At 35.9% G+C, this 22,352-nt stretch overlaps 1 protein-coding gene across 1 annotated transcript in view; it reads left to right on the top strand.

Moving 5' to 3' along the window:
- LOC133333699 (guanylate cyclase 32E-like) overlaps positions 1 to 22,352 on the top strand; it is a gene marked incomplete at its 5' end in the record, with an annotated part of 68,300 nt that overhangs the window by 32,240 nt on the left and 13,708 nt on the right. Inside the window, 9 exons of the mRNA XM_061541986.1 lie at positions 6,599 to 6,754; positions 6,887 to 7,068; positions 7,378 to 7,498; positions 7,601 to 7,667; positions 12,566 to 12,663; positions 12,732 to 13,042; positions 13,401 to 13,570; positions 16,793 to 16,976; positions 17,850 to 17,990. Of these exons, the coding sequence (XP_061397970.1) occupies positions 6,599 to 6,754; positions 6,887 to 7,068; positions 7,378 to 7,498; positions 7,601 to 7,667; positions 12,566 to 12,663; positions 12,732 to 13,042; positions 13,401 to 13,570; positions 16,793 to 16,976; positions 17,850 to 17,990 (1,430 nt within the window). The remainder of the gene's footprint in view (positions 1 to 6,598; positions 6,755 to 6,886; positions 7,069 to 7,377; positions 7,499 to 7,600; positions 7,668 to 12,565; positions 12,664 to 12,731; positions 13,043 to 13,400; positions 13,571 to 16,792; positions 16,977 to 17,849; positions 17,991 to 22,352) is intronic.

Genomic DNA, 22,352 nt, shown 5'->3' with positions numbered 1-22,352 from the left:
AGGGTACCCGCCAAATTTCGGTATTTTGGGGTTCTCGAGCGCGTTTTCAGCCGAATTCGCTGAAATTTTGAACATTGGGTTCTTATTGGGTACTAAATGTCTCCACAGAAAATTATAAGTATAGGTCCAGTAGCCCCCATATAACGGTACCTCATAATTTTCATTATTTTGAGGGGTTTTGGTCGTATTTTTTCACCGAATTGGCTGTAATTTAGTATTTTGAGTTCTTAATAAGTACCAAATCACTTCACAAAAAATTATGAATATAGGTTCATTTTTTCGGGTAGCCTCCATATAAGGGGAGCCTCCAATTTTCGGTATTTTGGTGTTCTTGAGCGCGTTTTCAGCCGAATTCGCTGAAATTTGCTACATTGGGTTCTTATTGGGTACTAAAAGTCTCCACAAAAATTTATAAATATAGGTCCACTTTTTCTGCTAGGCCCCATATAACGGTACCTCCCAAATTTTAGTATTTTGGGGGTTTTGATCGTATTTTTCCGCCGAATTAGCTGTAATTTAGTATTTTGAGTAATTAATATGTACCAAATCTCTCCACAAAAAATTAGGAATATAAGTTCATTTTTTTGGATAGTCCCCATATAAGGATACCCCCAATTTTCGGTATTTTGGGTTTCTTGAGCGCGCTTTTCAACCGAATTTGCTGCAATTTGGTATTTTGTAGTCGCATATGGTAACACATCTCTCTACCAAAAATTAATAATATTCGCCCTCTTTTTGGGGTAGTCCCCATATAACCACCTTTTTATATTAAACCAGTAAGAAAAGTAGTAAAGTCGGACTGGGCCGACTATATGATACCCTTCACCACTTTGGGAATATTCTACATATGTATATTTACAGATGTCGTCTTTTCGAGGGATCATTGATATGAAATTGAACAAAGTTAAAAATGCGAACTTTATCTATAAGCAAACCAACTAACATCAATCCTTACACAGGCCATTGTGCAATCTATTCCATACTTTATAAATAGATTTTAAGCAAACTTTACGCAAGCTATTTGGTATGATTCACTGTTTAAAATGTAATTTCAATCAGGCACCCATTTATTATTTGGTTTACAATCAACATAAATAGGTTGAAATTAAATTACGAAACTATATATGGAAACTATATCTAAATCTGAACCCATTTTCTCGAAACTTGGCACACATCATTCTGGACCTAATTCAGTACTATATGCCAAATTTCGTGCAAATCGAATGATATCTAGGGACTTTGGTGCAACATTTACCTTAAATCGGACGAAACTATATATGGGAGCTATATCCAAATCTGAATCGATTTTCACGAAACTTGGCACACATAATTCTGGACTTAATTCAGTGCCCTATGCCAAATTTCGTGCAAATCGAATGATATATAGGGACTTTGGTGCACCATTTACCTTAAATCGGACGAAACTAAATATGGGAGCTATATCTAAATCTGAACCGATTTTCTCGAAACTTGGCACACATCATTCCGGACCTAATTTAGTACTCTATGCCAAATTTCGTGCAAATCGAATGATACCTAAGGACTTTGGTGCACCATTTACCTTAAATCGAACGAAACTATGTATGGGAGCTATATCTAACTCTGAACCGATTTTCTCGAAACTTGGCACACATCAATCTATATTCAGTACTCTATGCCGAATTTCGTGCAAATCGAATGATATATGCGGACTTTGGTGCACCATTTACCTTAAATCGGACGAAACTATATATGGGAGCTATATCTAAATCTGAACCGATTTTCTCGAAACTTGGCACACATCATTCCGGACCTAATTTAGTGCTCTATGCCAAATTTCTGGACTTAATTCAGTGCCCTATGCCAAATTTCGTGCAAATCGAATGATATATAGGGACTTTGGTGCACCATTTACCTTAAATCGGACGAAACTAAATATGGGAGCTATATCTAAATCTGAACCGATTTTCTCGAAACTTGGCACACATCATTCCGGACCTAATTTAGTACTCTATGCCAAATTTCGTGCAAATCGAATGATACCTAAGGACTTTGGTGCACCATTTACCTTAAATCGAACGAAACTATGTATGGGAGCTATATCTAACTCTGAACCGATTTTCTCGAAACTTGGCACACATCAATCTAGACCTAATTCAGTACTCTATGCCGAATTTCGTGCAAATCGAATGATATATGCGGACTTTGGTGCACCATTTACCTTAAATCGGACGAAACTATATATGGGAGCTATATCTAAATCTGAACCGATTTTCTCGAAACTTGGCACACATCATTCCGGACCTAATTTAGTGCTCTATGCCAAATTTCTGGACTTAATTCAGTGCCCTATGCCAAATTTCGTGCAAATCGAATGATATATAGGGACTTTGGTGCACCATTTACCTTAAATCGGACGAAACTAAATATGGGAGCTATATCTAAATCTGAACCGATTTTCTCGAAACTTGGCACACATCATTCCGGACCTAATTTAGTACTCTATGCCAAATTTCGTGCAAATCGAATGATACCTAAGGACTTTGGTGCACCATTTACCTTAAATCGGACGAAACTATGTATGGGAGCTATATCTAGCTCTGAACCGATTTTCTCGAAACTTGGCACACATCATTCTAGACCTAATTCAGTACTCTATGCCGAATTTCGTGCAAATCGAATGATATATGCGGACTTTGGTGCACCATTTACCTTAAATCGGACGAAACTATATATGGGAGCTATATCTAAATCTGAACCGATTTTCTCGAAACTTGGCACACATAATTCCGGACCTAATTTAGTGCTCTATGCCAAATTTCGCGCAAATCGAATGATATCTAAGGACTTTGGTTTCCCATTTACCTTAAATCGGTCGAAAATATATATGGGAGCTATATCTAAATCTGAACCGATTTTTCCCAATTTCAATAGGGTTCGTCCTTGGGCCGAATAAGTGACTTGTGCCAAATTTCATCCAAATCGGATCATAAATACGACCTGTACTTTGTTTACAATTTAACATCTAGAGACGGACAGACGGACGGACAGACTGACGGACATGCATAAATCGACTCAGAAAGTGATTCTAAAGGAACCATGTGTCAAAAGGAACCATGTGTCTATCTCGTTTCCTTTTGCCTGTTACAAACATATGCACAAAGACATAATACCCTGTACCACAGTGTGGTGAAAGGTATAAAAATAGATATCTGATTTGTTCCGCGTTTTGAGTTTGGTTCTAAGACTCTGTTGTAATCATTTCACCTGCGGAGATAAAAAAATTAGAACGTAAGGTTCGATAATGAACTATAGCCGCATTTAGACCTAGCCCCTGTGTGGAGGTTTCTGAAGGAGTGGACCGATATTCCCCATCTTCGAATTTGAATTATCAATTAAAAATTTCTGAAATTTGTATTATGGTTTACATAATCCGTTTTTAGACATGTCGGTATAGGTCCACTTTTTGGTATGTTCCCTACATTTTCATTTCTAGTACCTTTCAGTATATCTATGGTGGAGGGTATCCAAAGTTCGGCCCGGCCGAACATAACGCTTTTTCACTTGTTTTATTTTAAGCACTAAAGGGTCAATGTGAAAATAAACACTTGTTTATAAATATATGAACCATTGTAAAAAGTACACTAACCGCAATCTTCTCTCACAAACTGATTGAAGTGTCACAATGTAATTTGAAACAATTCTCAGAAAATAAAAAAAACGAATGCGTATTTGAAATTTGATACAGAGTAACTTTATACTTTTTGACATCTTATAATGATTAGAATGTCTATTTTTTTTTTCTCATGCTTTTAAATTGTATTATAAAAAACGTAATTTGGTGAACATCGGAACGTATGTAACTGTATAGCCAGTTGTGACAGCTTACATTAACTGTAAATAATATAAATAAGTATCTTTTAATATATGCTATTTTATTTGAAAATTACAACGAAAAATCGTTGTCATAAATGGATTGGGGAAAATACATTGACCGAAATCTTCTCTCACAAAAACGATTCTTAGAAAAAAGCTAAATTACAAACAAGTGTTAAACATTTATGCTATATTATTAGTCTTGTCATATGATTTTTATACCCTCCACCATAGTATGGAGTGTATATTAATTTTATTTTTCCGTTTGTAACACATCGAAATAATCATTCCCGACCCTAGCGAAAAGTTTCCCTTGATCAGCGTAAAATTCTATGACTATATAGCCATGTGCGTCTGTCTGTTGTAATCACTCTAGCCTCTAAACGAATTGAGATATATCGCCAAAATTTTGCATAAAGTCGTCTATTGTCTGCAGGCAGGTCAAGTTCGATGATGGGCTATATCGATCCACGTTTATCCATATAAGGGTACCAAACCAATTTTCGGTATTTTGAAGTTCTTAAGCGCACTTTTCAACCGAATTCGCTAAAATTTGGTATATTGGGTTCATATTGGCTACCAAATCTCTCCACTAAAAATTATAACTATAGGTTCATTTTGCCGGAAGCCCCCATACAACGGTACCCCCCAATTTTCAGTTTTCGGGCAGCGGTATTGACCGAATTGGCTGTAATTCACGAAACTTAACACACATCATTCTAGTCTTAGTTCAGTACGCTATGCCAAATGTTGTGCCAATCGAATGATTTTCAGAAATGTTGATGCACCATTTACCTAAAATCGGGCGAAACTATATATGGGAGCTAAACCTAAATCGGAACCGATTTTCACGAAACTTAACAAACATCATTCTAGTCTTAGTTCAGTATGCTATGCCAAATTTCGTGCCAATCGAATGATTTTCAGAAACTTTGGTGCACCATTTACGTAAAATCGGGCGAAACTATATATGGGAGCTATAATAAATCTGAACCGATTTTTAATAATTTTGTTAAAAAAAAAAATTCAACAGTATTATTATGTCCTGCCATATATTCATCTAAATATGTTTGAAAATCCTTTGGAAGGAGTCACCCGCCGAGGCCTGATGAGAACTCTTGCTGTCACCCGAATACGGGTGGCGTGACCTGATGAGAACTTTTGCTGTCACCCGAATACGGGTGACACGGCAGTTAACGTATTCAAGATTGAGAATCACTCTTGCCGTCACTTGATGCTGACACAATAAATCGGTTATATCTTCAAGAGGTATCGAGATTTTCACTTGAATTTTTTTAGGGACATTCTTGAATTAGTGTAGATTCGAATTAAATCAAACCCCTTTTTGGGGTTTTTAGGAAAAATCTCCCTTAAAAATTACCAAATTGTATTTGGTGTACTTTATGTTTTACATAAATCGGTTAATTGAATTTGTCGGTATGGGTCCACTTTGGAATGTTCCCTATATTTTAATTTCAAGCAATATACCTATGGTGGAGGGTATCCAAAGGTTTTCCAACCTGAGTATCTCTTATTTCGAACATTTTATTTTTCAGAGTATGAACAACCCTTTAACCACAAAATGCAATAGCATTGTCCCCACATAAACCAGTAAGGAAAGTTGTAAAGTCGGACTGGGCCGACTATATGATACCCTTCACCACTTTGGGTATATTCTACATATGTATCCTAACAGACGTAGCGTGTTTGTTATATATCTATATCTGAACCGATTTCAGTGAAACTTGCCAGAGACTAATTTATATTACTTCAGTACGTTGTGTCAATCGGATCTTTTCACGAAGCTTAGCAACATCATTCTAGACTTAATTTAGTACGTTATGCCAAATTTAGTGCAAATCGAAAGATATAGGGACTTTGGTGCACCATTTACCTTAAATCGGATGAGACTATATATGGGAGCTATATCTAAATCTGACCCGATTTTCTCGAAACTTAGCACACATCATTCGTTAATTAATTCAGTACGCTATGCCAAATTTTGTGCAAATCGAAAGATATATAGGGACTTTGGCACACCATTTACCTTAAATCGGGCGAAGATATATTCGGGAGCTATATCTAAATCTGAACCGATTTCCACGAAACTTTGCACACATCATTCTAGACCTCATTTAGTACGCTATGCCAAATTTCGTGCAAAACGAAAGATATATAGAGACTTTGGTGCACCATTTACCTTAAATCGGACGAAAATATATATGGGAGCTATATCTAAATCTGAACCGATTTTTCCCATTTTCAATAGGGTTCGTCCTTGGGCCAATTAAGTAACCTGTGCCAAAAATACATGGACGGACGGACATGCATAAATCGACTCAGAAAGTGATTCTATGCATATTCTCAAAAGGAACCATGGGTGTATCTCGATTATTTTTGCCTGTTACAAACATATGCACAAAGACATAATACCCTGTACCACACTGTGGTGAAGGGTATAAAAAATGACCACCACCTGTTGAAGGTTTTCACTCCTGTCGAACTTAATGACTTTTATCCTTGTTTTTCTGTTATGTTTCGTTTTTCTTAAAATCGTGGGATATATTCAGTATCAATCTTCACCCACTCATTTTACTTCGCCAGAGATAATGATACGTAAACATAATTTATGTTGTAAATATTTACCAAGAAATTGCGGACTATTATTAGCTTCTTTGGCATTTTTGCGACACACATTCCATTACCGTTAATAACTCTTCCTTCCTATTGTTGTATTCACCAGGTACACATTGACATAAACGGTGATGCCGAGGGGAATTATTCGGTAATCTCTTTGCAGAGTGATTCGAATAGCCTGTTGAACAAGGCTAACTCCTTGGCGAAAATGTCCATGCAACCAGTTGGTTATTTCGTTTTCAATAAACAATCAATCATTCCGGTAAGTACACACTAAGGGAGTGGGTGTTTCATTCGGCCCCAGAAAAAGAAAAAAACATCCACTATCGATATGAGGGTGCCATACAACAGGCCTGCAATAATTAAGGATATTTTATTTTGTTTTTCTTTGCAGGAATTTCGTTACGTCAAACCCGATCGACCCATACAATGGCTGAAAGGACGACCACCACTATGTGAACCTCTGTGTGGTTTCCATGGCGAACTGTGCCCTAAACGACGACTCGATTGGCGTTACATGACATCGGGTTCATTTTTCGGACTATTTGTTGTCATTGCTGCCGTATTCCTAATTAAGTAGTGAACATTTTTTTTGTAATTTTTTCCACACACACACACACACACATATCTGTTGTTGTTTTTCTCGATGTTTACTTACTTATTTGCGCTCTTCTTGTTCATCTTCTGCGAATTGTTTATTTTAATAATGAAAATTCCGAATGCGCCTTAAATGACATGCAATTTTTTCCAATCAATATAATTGTCGCATGATTTGCTCTCGCTCGCTCACCATGTTTTCGATGTATGACATTGTTGCAGTTGTCGTTCGACAACATCATTCGAAAGTAATACGAAATGTCTTTGTTCTTTTCGACTCTGTTGCAGGCACTATCGCTACGAACAAACGTTAGCGGGACTACTGTGGAAAATTGACATGAAAGATGTAACAATTATTAACATGGAAAATGCCAACGATTACAATAGTACCCTGAAGAATAAAAATATTGTAAGTAGTCCTCGCACGGAAGAGAACTTTTTACTTGCAGTAATTAAAAAAAGAATAATATTTTTATTTTTCGTTTTTCATTTCTTTTCTTTTTTCCTGTAGTATCAAATATGTCGACAAAGTATATTAACTGGAGGTGATACAAATAAAAAGGCCTTCACAAATATAGGTAAGACTAAAAAACTTCATTTGTATTTGTGTTTAAATATGAAGGGATATTGTGTACTACTGAGGATGTCATCATTTTACACTTTGATGCAGCAAAACTGTGTTTCAACGAAATATCGGTTGATTTGGTCGATTTGCAAATGTCCGTCCGTCTGTCTGTCTTGCAGGCTGATGCGCACGATAATGAAATCGGTTGTATTATTCCTTCCAATCTTATATATAGTTCAAAGATGGAAAATATCGATCAAATACTTTTGGTGCCTCAGCCACAAAATGGTCAAAATGTTGCTGAAAATCAAAAAAAAAAAACAGTAAGGAAAGTAGTAAAGTCGGACGGGGCCGACTATATGATACCCTTCACCACTATGGGTATATTAAACAGGACTATTAACATGAAATTGGATGAAATAAAATATGTGATATTTTTCTAAATGTGAATCTACCTAGATCTATCCATAAACATGTCATTCGTTTGTTACAATGGGACAAAAGTATGTAAATCGACTTCAAACAAATATAAATAGGTCATCCGTTGGGCTATATCTGTACTTCTAGAAAACGCAACTACGTAATTCTATGCTCAATTTTGTAAGTTGTGCAAAATTTGATGTCAATCTGACTAACATGAGGAGTTTGATGCCCTATTTACTTGAAATCGGACGAAACTATATATGGGAGCTTTATCTAAATCAGGACCGATTTTCTCAAAACTTAGCAGACATCACTCTAGGCTGAATTCAGTACGTTATGCCAAATTTCCTGCAAATCGAAGGATATATAGGGACTTTGGTGCACCATTTACATAAAATCGGACGAAACTACATATGTGAGCTTTATCTAAATCAGGACCGATTTTCTCAAAACTTGGCAGACATCACTCTAGGCTGAATTCAGTACGTTATGCCAAATTTCCTGAAAATCGAAGGATATATAGGGATTTTGGTGCACCATTTACATGAAATCGGACGAAACTATATATGGGAGCTATATCTAAATCTGAACCGATATTCTCGAAACTTGGCAGACATCACTCTAGGCTTAATTCAATACATTATGCCAAATTTCGTTCAAATCGAATGAAATATAAAGACTTTGGGGCACCATTTACATGAAATCGGACGATACTATATATGGGAGCTATATCTAAATCTTGACCGATTTTCACGAAACTTGGCAGACATCATTCTAGACCTAAATGATTAGGCTGTACCAAATTTCGTGCAAATCGAAAGATATATAGGGACCGTTTACATTAAATCGGTTAAATATATATATGGGAGCTATATCTAAATCTGAACCGATTTTTCCCAATTTCAATAGGGTTCGTCAGACAGACGGACGGACGGACGGACATGCATAAATCGACTTAGAAAGTGATTCTATGCATATTCTCAAAAGGAACCATTTGTCTATCTCGTTTCCTTTTGCATGTTACAAACATATGCACAAAGACATAATACCCTGTACCACAGTGTGGTGAAGGGTATAAAAACAGACTATATGATACCCTTCACCACTTTGGGTATATTCAACAGATGAATCTTAACAGACGTCGCACTTTTGAAGGACCAGTAAAATGAAATTGGACCCATAAACATGTATTTCTGCAACTTATACTAAATTTTTCATTTGGTCAGATATAGAGTTCTTTTCAATGGGACAAAATCATTTAAATCAATTTAAAGCATATATCAATCGGATACCCGTTGATTATTTGGATACATATCTGATTAACATGAGGAGTTTGGTGCGCCATTTACTTCAAATCGGACGAAAATATATATATAAGCTATATCGAAATCTAAGCCGATTTCTTCGAAACTTCGGCCATATTTTGAGTTATTGGTGCATCATTTAGTTAAAATCGGTAGAAAATATGTATGGTAGCTCTATCCAAATTTGAACCGATTAAATAAAACTTTCCACGTGCTAGGTTATATAAACTATATAACTTTGGGGCTTTGGTGCACATTTTACTTAAAATCTGATGAAACTATATATAGGAACTATATCTAAATCTGAACCAATTTCAACAAAACTTGCCACACGTTATCTCATAATAACTTTAATAAGTTGTGCAAAATTTTATGCCAATCGGACCCACCTGGGGAATTTTTGCAGCATTTATATCTAACTTATAAAATTTACAGTTCATTTAAATTAGGATATATGTGGACGAAAATGTATATGGGAGCTATATCCAAATCTGGAGCGATTTTCAGGAAACTTAACACACATCATTATATACTTCATTCAGTACGATATGCCAAATTTCGTGCAAATCGAAAGATATATAGGGACTCTGAAGCACTACTTATCTAAAATCAGACGGAAATATATATGGGAGCTATATCTAAATCTGAACTTAGCACACATCTTTATATACTTCATTCAGTACGATATGCCAAATTTCGTGCAATTCATAAGATATATAGGGACTCTGAACCACTACTTATCTAAAATCGGACGAAAATATATATGGGAGCTATATCTAAATCTGAACCGATTTTCACGAAACTTAGCACACATAATTCTAGGCTTAATTCATTACACTATACCAAATTTCGTGCAAAACGAAGGATATTTAGGGACTTTGGTACACCATTTTCCTTAAATCGGACGATAATATATATGGGAGCTATATCTAAATCGGAACCGATTTTCACGAAACTTAACACACACCATTCCAGACTTTATTCAGTTCGCTATACCAAATTTTGTGCAAATCGAAAGATATTTAGGGACTTTGGTGCACCATTTACCTTAAATCGGACGAAAATATATATGTAAGCTATATCTAAATCGAAACCGATTTTCACGAAACTTAGCACACATAATTCTAGGCTTATGTCAGTACGCTGTCCCAAATTTCGTGCAAATCGAAAGATATTTAGGGACATTAGTGGACTAATTACCTAAAATCGGGCAAAACTATATATGGGAGCTATATCTAAATCTGAACCGATTTTCATGAAACTTAGCACACATAATTCTAGGCTTAATTAAGTACGCTCTGCCAAATTTCGTGCAAAGCGAAAGATATATAGGGACTTTGGTGCACCATTTACCATAAATCGGACGAAAATATATATGGGAGCTATATCTAAATCTGAACCGATTTTTCCCAATTTCAATAGGGTTCGTCCTTAGGCCAAATAAGTGACGTATGCCAAATTTCATCCAATTGGGATAATAAATGCGACCTGTACTTTGTTTACAATTTAACATGGACAGACAGACTGACAGACGGACGGAAGGACATGCATAAATCGACTTAAAAAGGAAAAAACCAGTAAGAAAAGCAGTAAAGTCGGATGGGGCCAACTATATATATATGTGATACCCTTCACCACTTTGGGTATATTGTACATATGTATCCCCTCCATGGAACATACGCAAGTCTTTTTGCAACCTATGATAAATATAATTTCATTCGGGCAGATTTAAAGTCGACTTCGTACCATGGGACAAATTTATGAAAAACGACTTATATATACAAAATTAATATAGGCTATTCGGTCGACGCACTGTTAAAATTTTAATTTCATTTAGACATCAATTCGAAATACATATGAAAGCTATGACAGCATCTACATCAATTTCCAAATTTCATGCAAATCGAAAGGTATATAGAAACTTTGGTGCACCATTTACATAGAATCGGAAAAAAACTATATATGGGAGCTATATCTAAATCTGAACCAATTTTCACGAAACTTAGCACACATCATTTTGGACCTAATTCAGTACTCTATGCCAAATTTCGTGCACATCGAATGCCATATAGGGGCTTTGGTGCGCCATTTACCGATTTTAACGAAACGAAGCACGCATCATTCTAGGTTCAGTTCAGTACTCGATGCCAAATTTCGTGCAAATCGATACACCATTTACATTAAATCAGACCAAAACACATATGGGAGCTATATCTAAATCTGAACCGATTTTCTCGAAACTTAACACACATCATTCTAGACTTAAATCAGTGCGCCTCGCCAACTTTCGTTCAGATGAAAGATATATAGGAGTTTTGGTGGATTATTTACATTAAGTCGGACGAAAATATATATTGGAGTTATATCTAAATCTGAAACGTTTTTCACGAAACTTTGCAGACATCATTTAAAACCCAATTCAGTATGCTGTGCCAAATTGCGTGCAAATGGAAAAATATATAGGGACTATGGTACACCATGTATTTTGCCCCTTTTTACCATAAATCGGACGAAACAATATACGGGCGCTATATGTAAATCTGAACCGATTTCCACGATCATTCACATCATTCATCATTCGCGACATAATTCAGTGCACCGCGCCAAATCTCGAGGAAATCGAAAGAACTGAACTGAACTGATTTTTTCCCAATTTCAATAGGTTTCGTCCTTGGGTCAAATAAATGAGCTTTGCCAAATTTCATCCAATTCGGATGATAAATGCGACCTGTACTTTGTTTGCCTGTAACAAACATATGCACAAAGACATAATACCCTGTACCACATTGTGGCGAAGGGTATATAACCGCTATATGGGGGTTGGGGTCTATTCTACGAATTGGTTTAAATTTAATATCTTTTCAAAGGGAAATTTGTCTACCCAATAAGAATCAAAAATTTTAAATTACTGGATATATTATTAGGGTTGCCAAGCTGGCTGGATTGTCCAGATTTTTATGAATCTGAATCTGCCAAACCTTCATTTTTTCCTACTGGCAGAACATTTTCTATGTACGTCCATATTTTGAAATATTCCTAAATTATGTTAACTTTCAAAGCATATAAAATGCGTTTTTTGTGTTTCCTTCTGCATTTTACACACAAACGTACCACATTGTCGTATAGACAATAAAAATTAAGAAAAATATATTTCAAATCTCCCATCTTTTATATTTCCTTACAGGTTTATACCGTGGCAACATAGTTGCCATGAAAAGAGTATATAAGAAAACTGTAGATATAACACGTTCCATTCGTAAGGAATTAAAACAAATGCGAGAGGTAAGGTGGACTTGAACATTTTCCAAATATTATAAAAAAACAAAATTTGCTTAATCATTTCATTACAGCTTCGTCATGAGAATATCATCAATTTTATTGGTGTCTCAATTGATCATGGAAATGTCATCATATTCACTACGTATTGTGCCCGGGGTAGTCTCGAGGATGTTCTGGCCAATGACGATTTACATTTGGATCACATGTTCATTTCGTCATTGGTCAGTGATATACTTAAGGGTATGATTGCCCTACATGATTCGGAAATTGTATCACATGGTAATTTGAGATCGAGTAATTGCCTAATCGATTCCCGTTGGGTTTGTCAGATCTCAGATTTTGGTCTGCACGAATTTAAATACGGACAAGAGGAACCGCACAAGTAAGTTGAGATTTAAGATATGTTTTTTTTATTCTCCTTCATTTTGGGCATCTAAAGGACATTTATCGTAATTAAAGGAAACTTCAAGCTTTCAACACTCTTCAAGAATTTAATTTTCTTTTTCTTTGGCTTGAAACTTGTTGGCCATGTTAACAACTAACCACAACGTGTGGTTATTGTCTTTATGGATTTTCAAGAAATAAAAACTGTCATCCTAAAATGAAAACAAAAACTGATTTTAAAAGCATTGTAAAATTTCGGGCACAAATTTGTTGTCATTGTCCCTCCCACACTAATGGTTTGTTTTGTGTGTGTGTGAGTGACATTGTTGTTTCTGTTTTTTGTTGTTTTTTCACAGAAGAGATTTGGAATTAAAACGTGCCTTGTGGAAAGCTCCTGAACTGTTAAGAGATCCATCGCCACCAGCTCGTGGCACCCAAAAGGGCGATGTCTACGCATTTGGTATTGTTTTATATGAGATTATTGGTCGCAAGGGCCCTTGGGGCACAACATCCTACTCAAATGAGGGTAAGTTGTATTTTTTTTTCAATGATAATAAATAAATGTTCTTTGAAAAAATGGATGTGGTATTTAGGGGTCATTGTCAGGCAGTCGTCACTAAAAGTTGACAATGGTTTCTCTCGAAGATAAATGACACTTAATGGAGGAAATGTCAGGCGCGTTTTTATTTTTAACCACAAAAATAAATAATTTTGTCGAATTAGCCAGGACAGCTCATAAACACACTGAACATAAAATTCACGATTGCAAATGTGGTGATACATTGAAGCTTCAACAGGCTTGTAGGATGCATTTCCTACATTAAACTGGGGACCCTGTATAAAGCTATCCTAAAGCATGGTTCTGCATTACCTGCGAAGAACTCCGAAAATCCAAAATTTTGCGAAAACGTTGTATCATGGTCAAAATAGTAGTTTAAATTTAAAATCGATAAGAATAAGAAGAAACAAGTGAAGAAGCGGTAAGTTCGGCCGGGCCGAACTTTGGATACCCTCGACCATAGATATATTGACAGCAACTAGAAATGAAAATATAGGGAACATACCAAAAAGGGGACCTATACCGAGATTTCTAAAAACGGATTATGTAAATCATAATACAAATGTTAGAAATTTTTAATGGATAATTATACCCTCAGCCTTATGGCTAATGAGGGTGTATACACATTACACCGTGAAAATATGCCTCATCGAAATATTGATTTTAGACCCCATGTTTCTTTGGACCAAATCCGTTTCAGAAAACTTAGATTTCATCCAAACTTTGCCCATCTTATTATTTCTTCCAAACTTAGTTAAAATTCGAAGATGGGGAATATCGGACCACTCCTTCTGGTACCTCCCACACAGGGGCTAGGTCTAAATACGGGTTATAGTTCATTATCGAACCTTACGTGCTAGTTTTTTATCTCGATATCATCCGCAGGTGATATAGTTGCATAACTATTTGAATATAAAAAAACCGTTATATGGGGACAAAATACCAAATTGCAGCGAATTCGGTTGAAAAACGTGCTCAAGAACCTCAAAATAGCGAAAATTGGGGGTACCCTTATATTGGAGCTACCAGAAAAATTGGACCTATATTTATATTTTTTAGTGGAGAGATTTGGTACCCAATAAGAACTCAAAGTACGAAATTTCAGTCAATTCGGTTGAAAACTACGATCAAAACCCCCAAAATACTGAAAATTAGAGGGCACCGTTACATGGGGGCAACCAGAAAAAATGGACCTATATGTATAATTTTTTGTGACGAAATTGGGTACCCAATAGCAACTCAATATAATTTCAGCGAATTCGATTGGAAACCGCCCTCAAGAACCCAAAAATATCGAAAATTTGGCGTACCCTTATAGGGGGGGCTATCCCTAAACGTGGATCGATATAGCTCATCTTCGAACTTGACCTGCCTGCAACTCTACCAAAATTTTGGCCATATCTCAATTCGTTTAGAGGCTAGGACATGTCTAAATCGGCAAAGAAGTTTACGCTGATCGCGAATAAATATACTTTATAAGGTTTATAGGTACTTTATATGGTGTTAGCTTATATATATATATATACCCTCCAGTACACTATGATGGAGGGTATAACAAGTAAAAAAGCACAAAGTTCGGCCGGCCTTACCTTCGGTTTAAAAAGCGTGTACGAAATCTTAAACTACCGCAAATTTGGAGATTCTTTTATATGAAGGCTATTCCAAAACGAGGACCGATATAGCCCATCATCGAACTTGATTTGACTTGACGAACGGACGGACATGGCTTGGATCGGAAATTAATGTTTTGAGGGGTTACACACGGAAAAACAAACTTCAAATACCCTCTGTACTATGATGGAGGGTATAATAATTCGTAAAAACAAATGTATGTTCACAATTCGAATAGTACAGTCAAATAGAGACAAACAAATTCGGTTTATGGAGTACGCATTATCGAAATTTTAATGTATTTCTCATATTTTAGATTTGTCATTATATAGAAAATCTTCTTAATTAAAATGATCAATATTGGCCCCAGTTTCAGAATAGCCTCCTCTAACTGTAGTCTTTGACTACGTTGTACCAATCGTACGTCCATGGCATCCGGCCTGAATTTGACTCTTTGGTGCACAATTCACTAAAAATCGCATTCGGTAAAAATTTTACTCTTTGGTGCACAATTCACTAAAAATCGTAAGAAATTATATATGGGAGCTATATCTAAATCTGAACCGATTTCAATAAAACTTGGCACATGTTAGACTATTCTAACTTCAGTACTATGTACAAAATTTCGTGCCATTCGGCCTAAATTTTACTCTTTGGTGCACAATTCACTAAAAATCGGAGGAAAATATATATGGGAGCTATATCTAAATCTGAACCGATTTTAATAAAACTTGGCACACTTTAGACTATCCTAACTTCAGTACTCCGTACAAAATTTCGTGCCATTTGGCCTAAATTTGACTCTTTGCTAAATATCGGACGAAAATATATATGGGAGCTATATTTAAATCTGAACCGATTTCAATGAAACTTGGCACACGTTAGACTATCCTAACTTCAGCACGTTGTGCAAAATTTCGAGTCATTCGGGCTAAATTTGACTCTTTGGTGCACAATTCACTAAAAATCGGAGGAAAATATATATGGGAGCTATATCTAAATGTGAACCGATTTCAGTAAACATTGGCACGCGTTAGACTGTCCTAACTTTAGTACGTTGTGCAAAATTTCGAGTCATTCGGGCTAAATTTGACTCTTTGGTGCACAATTCACTAAAAATCGGAGGAAAATATATATGGGAGCTATATCTAAATCTGAACCGATTTCAATGAAACTTGGCACACCTTAGCATATCTAAAGTTCAGTCCGTCGTGCATATCAGCCTAAATTTGGCTCTTTGGTCCACCATTTTCTAAAAATCGGACGAAATTATATATGGGAGCTATATCTAAATCTGAACCGACTTTTCCCAATTTCAATAGGGTTTGTCCTCGAGCCAAACAAATGGGCTGTGCCACATCCAATTCGGATCTACTTTGCTTACAATTTAACATGGACAGACAGACGGACCGACATGCATAAATCGACTCAGAAAGTGAGTCTATGCATATTCTCAAAAGGAACCATAGGTCTATCTCGTACATAACATATAATACCCTGTACCACAGTGTGGTAAAGGGTATAATGATAATTTTTAATTCTCCTACTAACACATTTCTTGCTTTTCATTACTTTCAGAAATTGTCGCATATGTCAAACAGCCCGAACTTTTACATCATGGAATATTCCGTCCATCACTGTCACAACTCGATATACCTGAATATGTGCGACAATGTTTACGTTCATGTTGGGAGGAGGATCCCGAAATGCGACCCGATATTCGTTTAGTGCGCATGAAATTAAAGGAACTGCAGGCGGGACTGTAAGTATTTAATTGAATTCATTCATTTAAGATACCAAATATCTGAATATTTTTTTGTTGTTCAAATTTTTTGTATTCCTGCCAGAATAGTTAAAGTCCATTGCCGTTTTTGTTTGCTTAAAATAAAGTTTTTTCTGATAAATTCATAGAACAATTATTTATTTTGTATTCATTTATAATTAGCCACTGAGAATACTAAGTGGTGCAATTACCCAGTGACTTCTGGGAACTGTAGGTGTGTGTGTGCCAGGGTTGAATTTGGGTTACACCTTATGTAAGGACAGAAATTCTAAATTATTTTCGGGAATAATTTAATGCTACTGAAATATGAAACATGAAAAAAAAAGTTGAACATCTGTAACCAACAGTACAACTTACTTGATGTATTCGAAAAAAAGTTTAATTCTCGGAATATGAAAAATAAATAATTCACACACATGGGATTTTTCAAATTACTTTCTCAATTTTGATTCCCTTTTGGTGAAATTTTGCCAAAGGTGTCAATTATCGGATTATATTACAGTAACTTTTTTTTTCTTTTTTTGTTTTTCGGTGAATATGTGAATGTGTTAGGATTAGTGATAATAATTTTTTGACTTTCTGCAATTTATAAAACAATTGAAATGGAAATAATTGCGTGTGTGCTTTTATCTGTATTACACACATTTGAGTATTTAGTGGAAACTGTAATTTGGCCAAATGAAAATTATGTGAAAAATAATCCACTCACCACTGTATCATCATCATGATTTCCTACTTACATACGCTCTCCTACATACATATGTTTTTGATTTTTTTTATTTCGACACATCTAAACAATTTTGCAACGCACATACACACACATCACTACACAATATTTTTGATTCATTTCAGAAAGCCAAATATTTTCGATAATATGCTGTCAATTATGGAAAAATATGCATACAATTTGGAAGGATTGGTACAGGAGCGCACCACCCAACTCTATGAGGAGAAGAAAAAAACCGATATGCTGCTAAATCAAATGTTGCCAAGGTAAGAGAATACACTCTATGTACGCAGGCAAAAAAAAAGAACAACGTATGGGTAATTGCATGTAAACGAAATTAATTCAATATATTCTCTATTCAAAAGGCGAAGCATCTTTGCTAAATTGTTTACAGTGGATTGGAATAAATTATTTCGGGATGTTACAGCTACAGCGACTTGATCAAAACATAACATACATGCCTATACAAATTTCTCGAAATCGTACAAAAGCCATTAAGAGAAACTCAAAAAACGCACAATGCCGAATTTATAAGTTCTATACATTGCTTACGGCAATGTATATGTTCGATACATTGTTTCCCCTTCTACAGCATTACAATTAATCACTTTAATTGACCGCTCTTCGGATCCCAATAGGGATATCTTATACGCATATCTTCCAGGAGCTTAATTCGCCTAGTTCGGATTGTAGGGGAGGGTTTCGCTCTCTTCCACTATATCTCCTGGAAGGCACATTCGCTTAGTTCGGATGCAGAAAGGCACTTTCCAATGCTGTGGTCGTAGTTGTGTGGTCACGGCCTTGCTGTAGCTTTATTGTCCATCGCAACATTATACATGCTTTCCCGCTGTCGTAGATTAAACACTTGTTCTCTCGCTATCGTCGTTAACGCACACTAAGGTATAGTCTGGTTTCTCACGAAATCTATTCACTTTGCAAATAATGATTAAGGGAACGTATGAACTAGGATTATTGACTTCGCTCTAAAATTAACAAAATGGCGGACCTTTGAAAAAATATTTTTGGAAAATCGCCGATTTTTTACCAAAAACCAAGTTAAAAAACCAGTAAGGAAAGTAGTAAAGTCGGACGGGCCGACTATATGATACCCTTCACCACTTTGGGTATATTCAATAGATGGGATCCTAAGAGACGTCGCATTTTTGAAGGACCATTAACATGAAATTCAACATGTCATTCTGCAACCTATACAAAATTTTGGTCAGATATAGAGTTGCTTCTTACAATGGGGCAAAATTATGTAAATAAATTAAGGGGACCCCCCCCCCCATTCTCTGCGTCAAAATTTTGACTTAATTCCAATCTACACTAATTCAAGAATGTCGAAGTCAATAATCCTAGTTCATACGAGAGCCAGACATCTACTCTTTCTAACACCGTTGCAATTTTCGGATTCCGATGTTCCAGTGAGGAGTTATCATGCCCGCCATCAAAAATAAGGACTTTTCTTTGATCACAAAAAACAACAACAACAAAATTTTTTTAAATTATTTTTCTTCCTTTTTAAATCTTCAAATATATATGTGCAAAGTTACAAAGCTTAACATGCATTGGTATTCATTTACCAGCCCATTTAAAATCTTAAAAATAAAAAATCGAGAATCGGGGGGTTCCCTTAAAAGCAAAATATCGAAATCTAAACCTATTTCATCGAAACTATCACATGTTCGGCCACATTTTGAGTTCTTCATTTACTTATAAATCCAAATTTCTTGCAAATATAAGGATATGTAGGGTCTTTGGTGCACCATTTACATAAAATCGGATGAAAATATATATGGGAGCTCTATCTACATCTAAACCGATTTTCACGAAATTTAACACACATCGTTCTAGACTTAATTCAGTACGCTATGCCAAATTTCGTGCAAATCGAAGATTATATAGGGACTTTGGTGTACCATTTACATAAAATCGGACGAAAATATATATGGGAGCTATATCTAAATCTTAACCGATTTTTCCCAATTTAAATAAGGTTTGTCCTTGGGCCAAATAAGTAAACTGTGCCAAATTTCATCCAATTCGGATCATAAATGCGATCTGTAGATTGTTCACAAAAATTCATGGACGGACGGACAGACGGACATGCGTAATTCGACTCAGAAAGTGATTCTATGCATATTCTCAAAAGGAACCATGTGTCTATCTCGTTTCCTTTTGCCTGTTACAAAAATATGCACAAAGACATAATACCCTGTACCACAGTGTGGTGAAGGGTATAAAAAGAATTTGGTTCAAGAACCCCAAAATACCGAAAATTGGGGGGTACCCTTATATGGGGGCTACCCGAAAGAAGTGGCCTATATTTATAATTTATAGTGGAGAGATTTGCTACCTAATAAGAACTCGATGTACTAAATAACAGTTAATTCGGTCGAAAAATACGATCAAACCCCCAAAATACAAAAAATTTGGGGGTACCGTTATATGAGGACTACCAAAAAAACTGGACCTATATTTATAATTTTTGGTGGAGTAATTTGGTACCCAATAAGAAACCAATGTACAAAATTTCAGAGAATTCAGTTATAAAACGAGCCCAAGAACCCGAAAATACCGAAAATTGGGGATACCCTTATATGGGGGCTATCCGAAAAAATTGGCCTATATTTATAATTTTTTGTAGGGAGATTTGCTACCCAATAAGAACTCATAAATGCGATCTGTACTTTAATAACAAAAACACATGGACGGACGGACATGCATAAATCGACTCAGAAAGTGATTATATGCATATTCTCAAAAGGAACCATGGGTATACCTCGATTATTTTTGCCTGTTACAAACATATACACAAAGACATAATACCCTGCACCACAGTGTGGCGAAGGGTATAATGTATTCCTGATGCACATTGCAGTTTACGCATTTTCGATTTGCACAGCGTGTTTGTATGGATCTAAAATGACAAACGAAATACACAATTTTTTGCATTAATTCTGTCAGCGTTCTTTTAAATCCATACATAGCTCCAATACCTAAATCGACTCCGGCCGACTTTTGTCCTTTCCTTGAGGGGTTTTCTTTATCAAATCTCCCACAACACCTTCTGTACGATCAAATATCTTTTCACTACAAAAACCCTAAAGCCATATAACACTATCAGTTTCTCGAAATCGTAACCACTTCTACTCAAAAGGTAAGACGACCAAAAATATTGGTATTTTTAAACCTCAGGCAAACTGTCTTTTTCCAATACCAAATCTCAAATTTCATGAGAAATTATTGTTTCGATATACAAAACATCGAATGGGAAAACCAAGTCATACACAACAACAATGGTACAACAAAAATTCCCAATAACTGTCTGTTTTGCGTTGTACATAAAAATTCCTGTTAAATCCAATTCCGGTTGTTGTTTGAAGGCAGGAGGAGACACTGTTTTGATGTTATGAAAGTGAATGGCATTTGCAGTGGCGGTCACTCATTTCATTTAAATATAACTATGTTTCTGTTTTAATGATAATTTTATGAGAAAACCAGTAAGGAAAGTAGTAAAGTCGGACGGGGCCGACTATATGATACCCTTCACCACTTTGAGCATATTCAACAGATGAAATAGAAGCTATATCTAAATCTGAACCGATTTCAACGATTTCAGGAAACTTAACACACATCATTCCAAACCTCATCCATAACGCAGTGCCAAATTTCGTGCAAATCGAAAGATATATAGGGACTTTGGTAGACCATTTACATTAAATCGGACGAAAATATATATAGGAGCTATATCTAAATCTGAACCGATTTTCAGGAAACTTAACACACACCATTCTATAACTAATTCATTACGCTGTGCCAACTTTGGTGCAAATCGAAAGATATATAGGGACATTGGTGCACCATTCAGATTAAATCGGATGAAAATATATATGGGAGCTATATCTAAATCTGGACCGATTTTCAGGAAACTTAACACACACCATTATATTCCTAATTTATTACGATGTGCCAACTTTCGTGCAAATCGAAAGATATATAGGGACTTTGGTGCACCATTTAAATTAAATCGGACGAAAATATATATGGGAGCTATATCTAAATCTGAACCGATTTTCAGGAAACTTAACACACATCATTCTATACCTAATTCAGTACGCTGTGCAAAATTTCGTGGAAATCGAAAGATATATAGGTACTTTGGTGCCACGTTTACCTTAAATCGGACGAAAATATATATGGGAGCTATATCTAAATCTGACCCGATTTTCACGAAACTCAGCACACATCATTTTGGACCTCATTCAGTACGCTATGCCAAATTTCGTGCAAATCGAATGATATATAGGTACTTTGGTGCCTATATCGGGTGAAAATATATATGGGAGCTATATCTAAATCTGAACCGATTTTTCCCAATTTCAATAGGGTTCGTCCTTGGGCCAAATAAGTGACCTATGCCAAATTTCATCCAAATCGGATCATAAATGCGACCTGTACTTTGTTCACAAAAATACATGGACGGACAGACGGACAGACGGACAGACGGACGGACGGACGGACGGACGGACAGACGGACATGCGTAAATCGACTCAGAAAGTGATTCTATGCATATTCTCAAAAGGAACCATGTGCCTATCTCGTTTCCTTTTGCCTGTTACAA

The sequence above is a fragment of the Musca vetustissima genome, unplaced genomic scaffold (genome assembly GCF_032173495.1).
Source record: "Musca vetustissima isolate MV318-11 ecotype Yass unplaced genomic scaffold, APGP_CSIRO_Mvet_v1 utg106360, whole genome shotgun sequence".
NCBI lineage: Eukaryota > Metazoa > Arthropoda > Insecta > Diptera > Muscidae > Musca > Musca vetustissima.
Note: the sequence above shows the minus strand (reverse complement) of the source record. Positions and strands in the feature narration are given on the sequence as shown.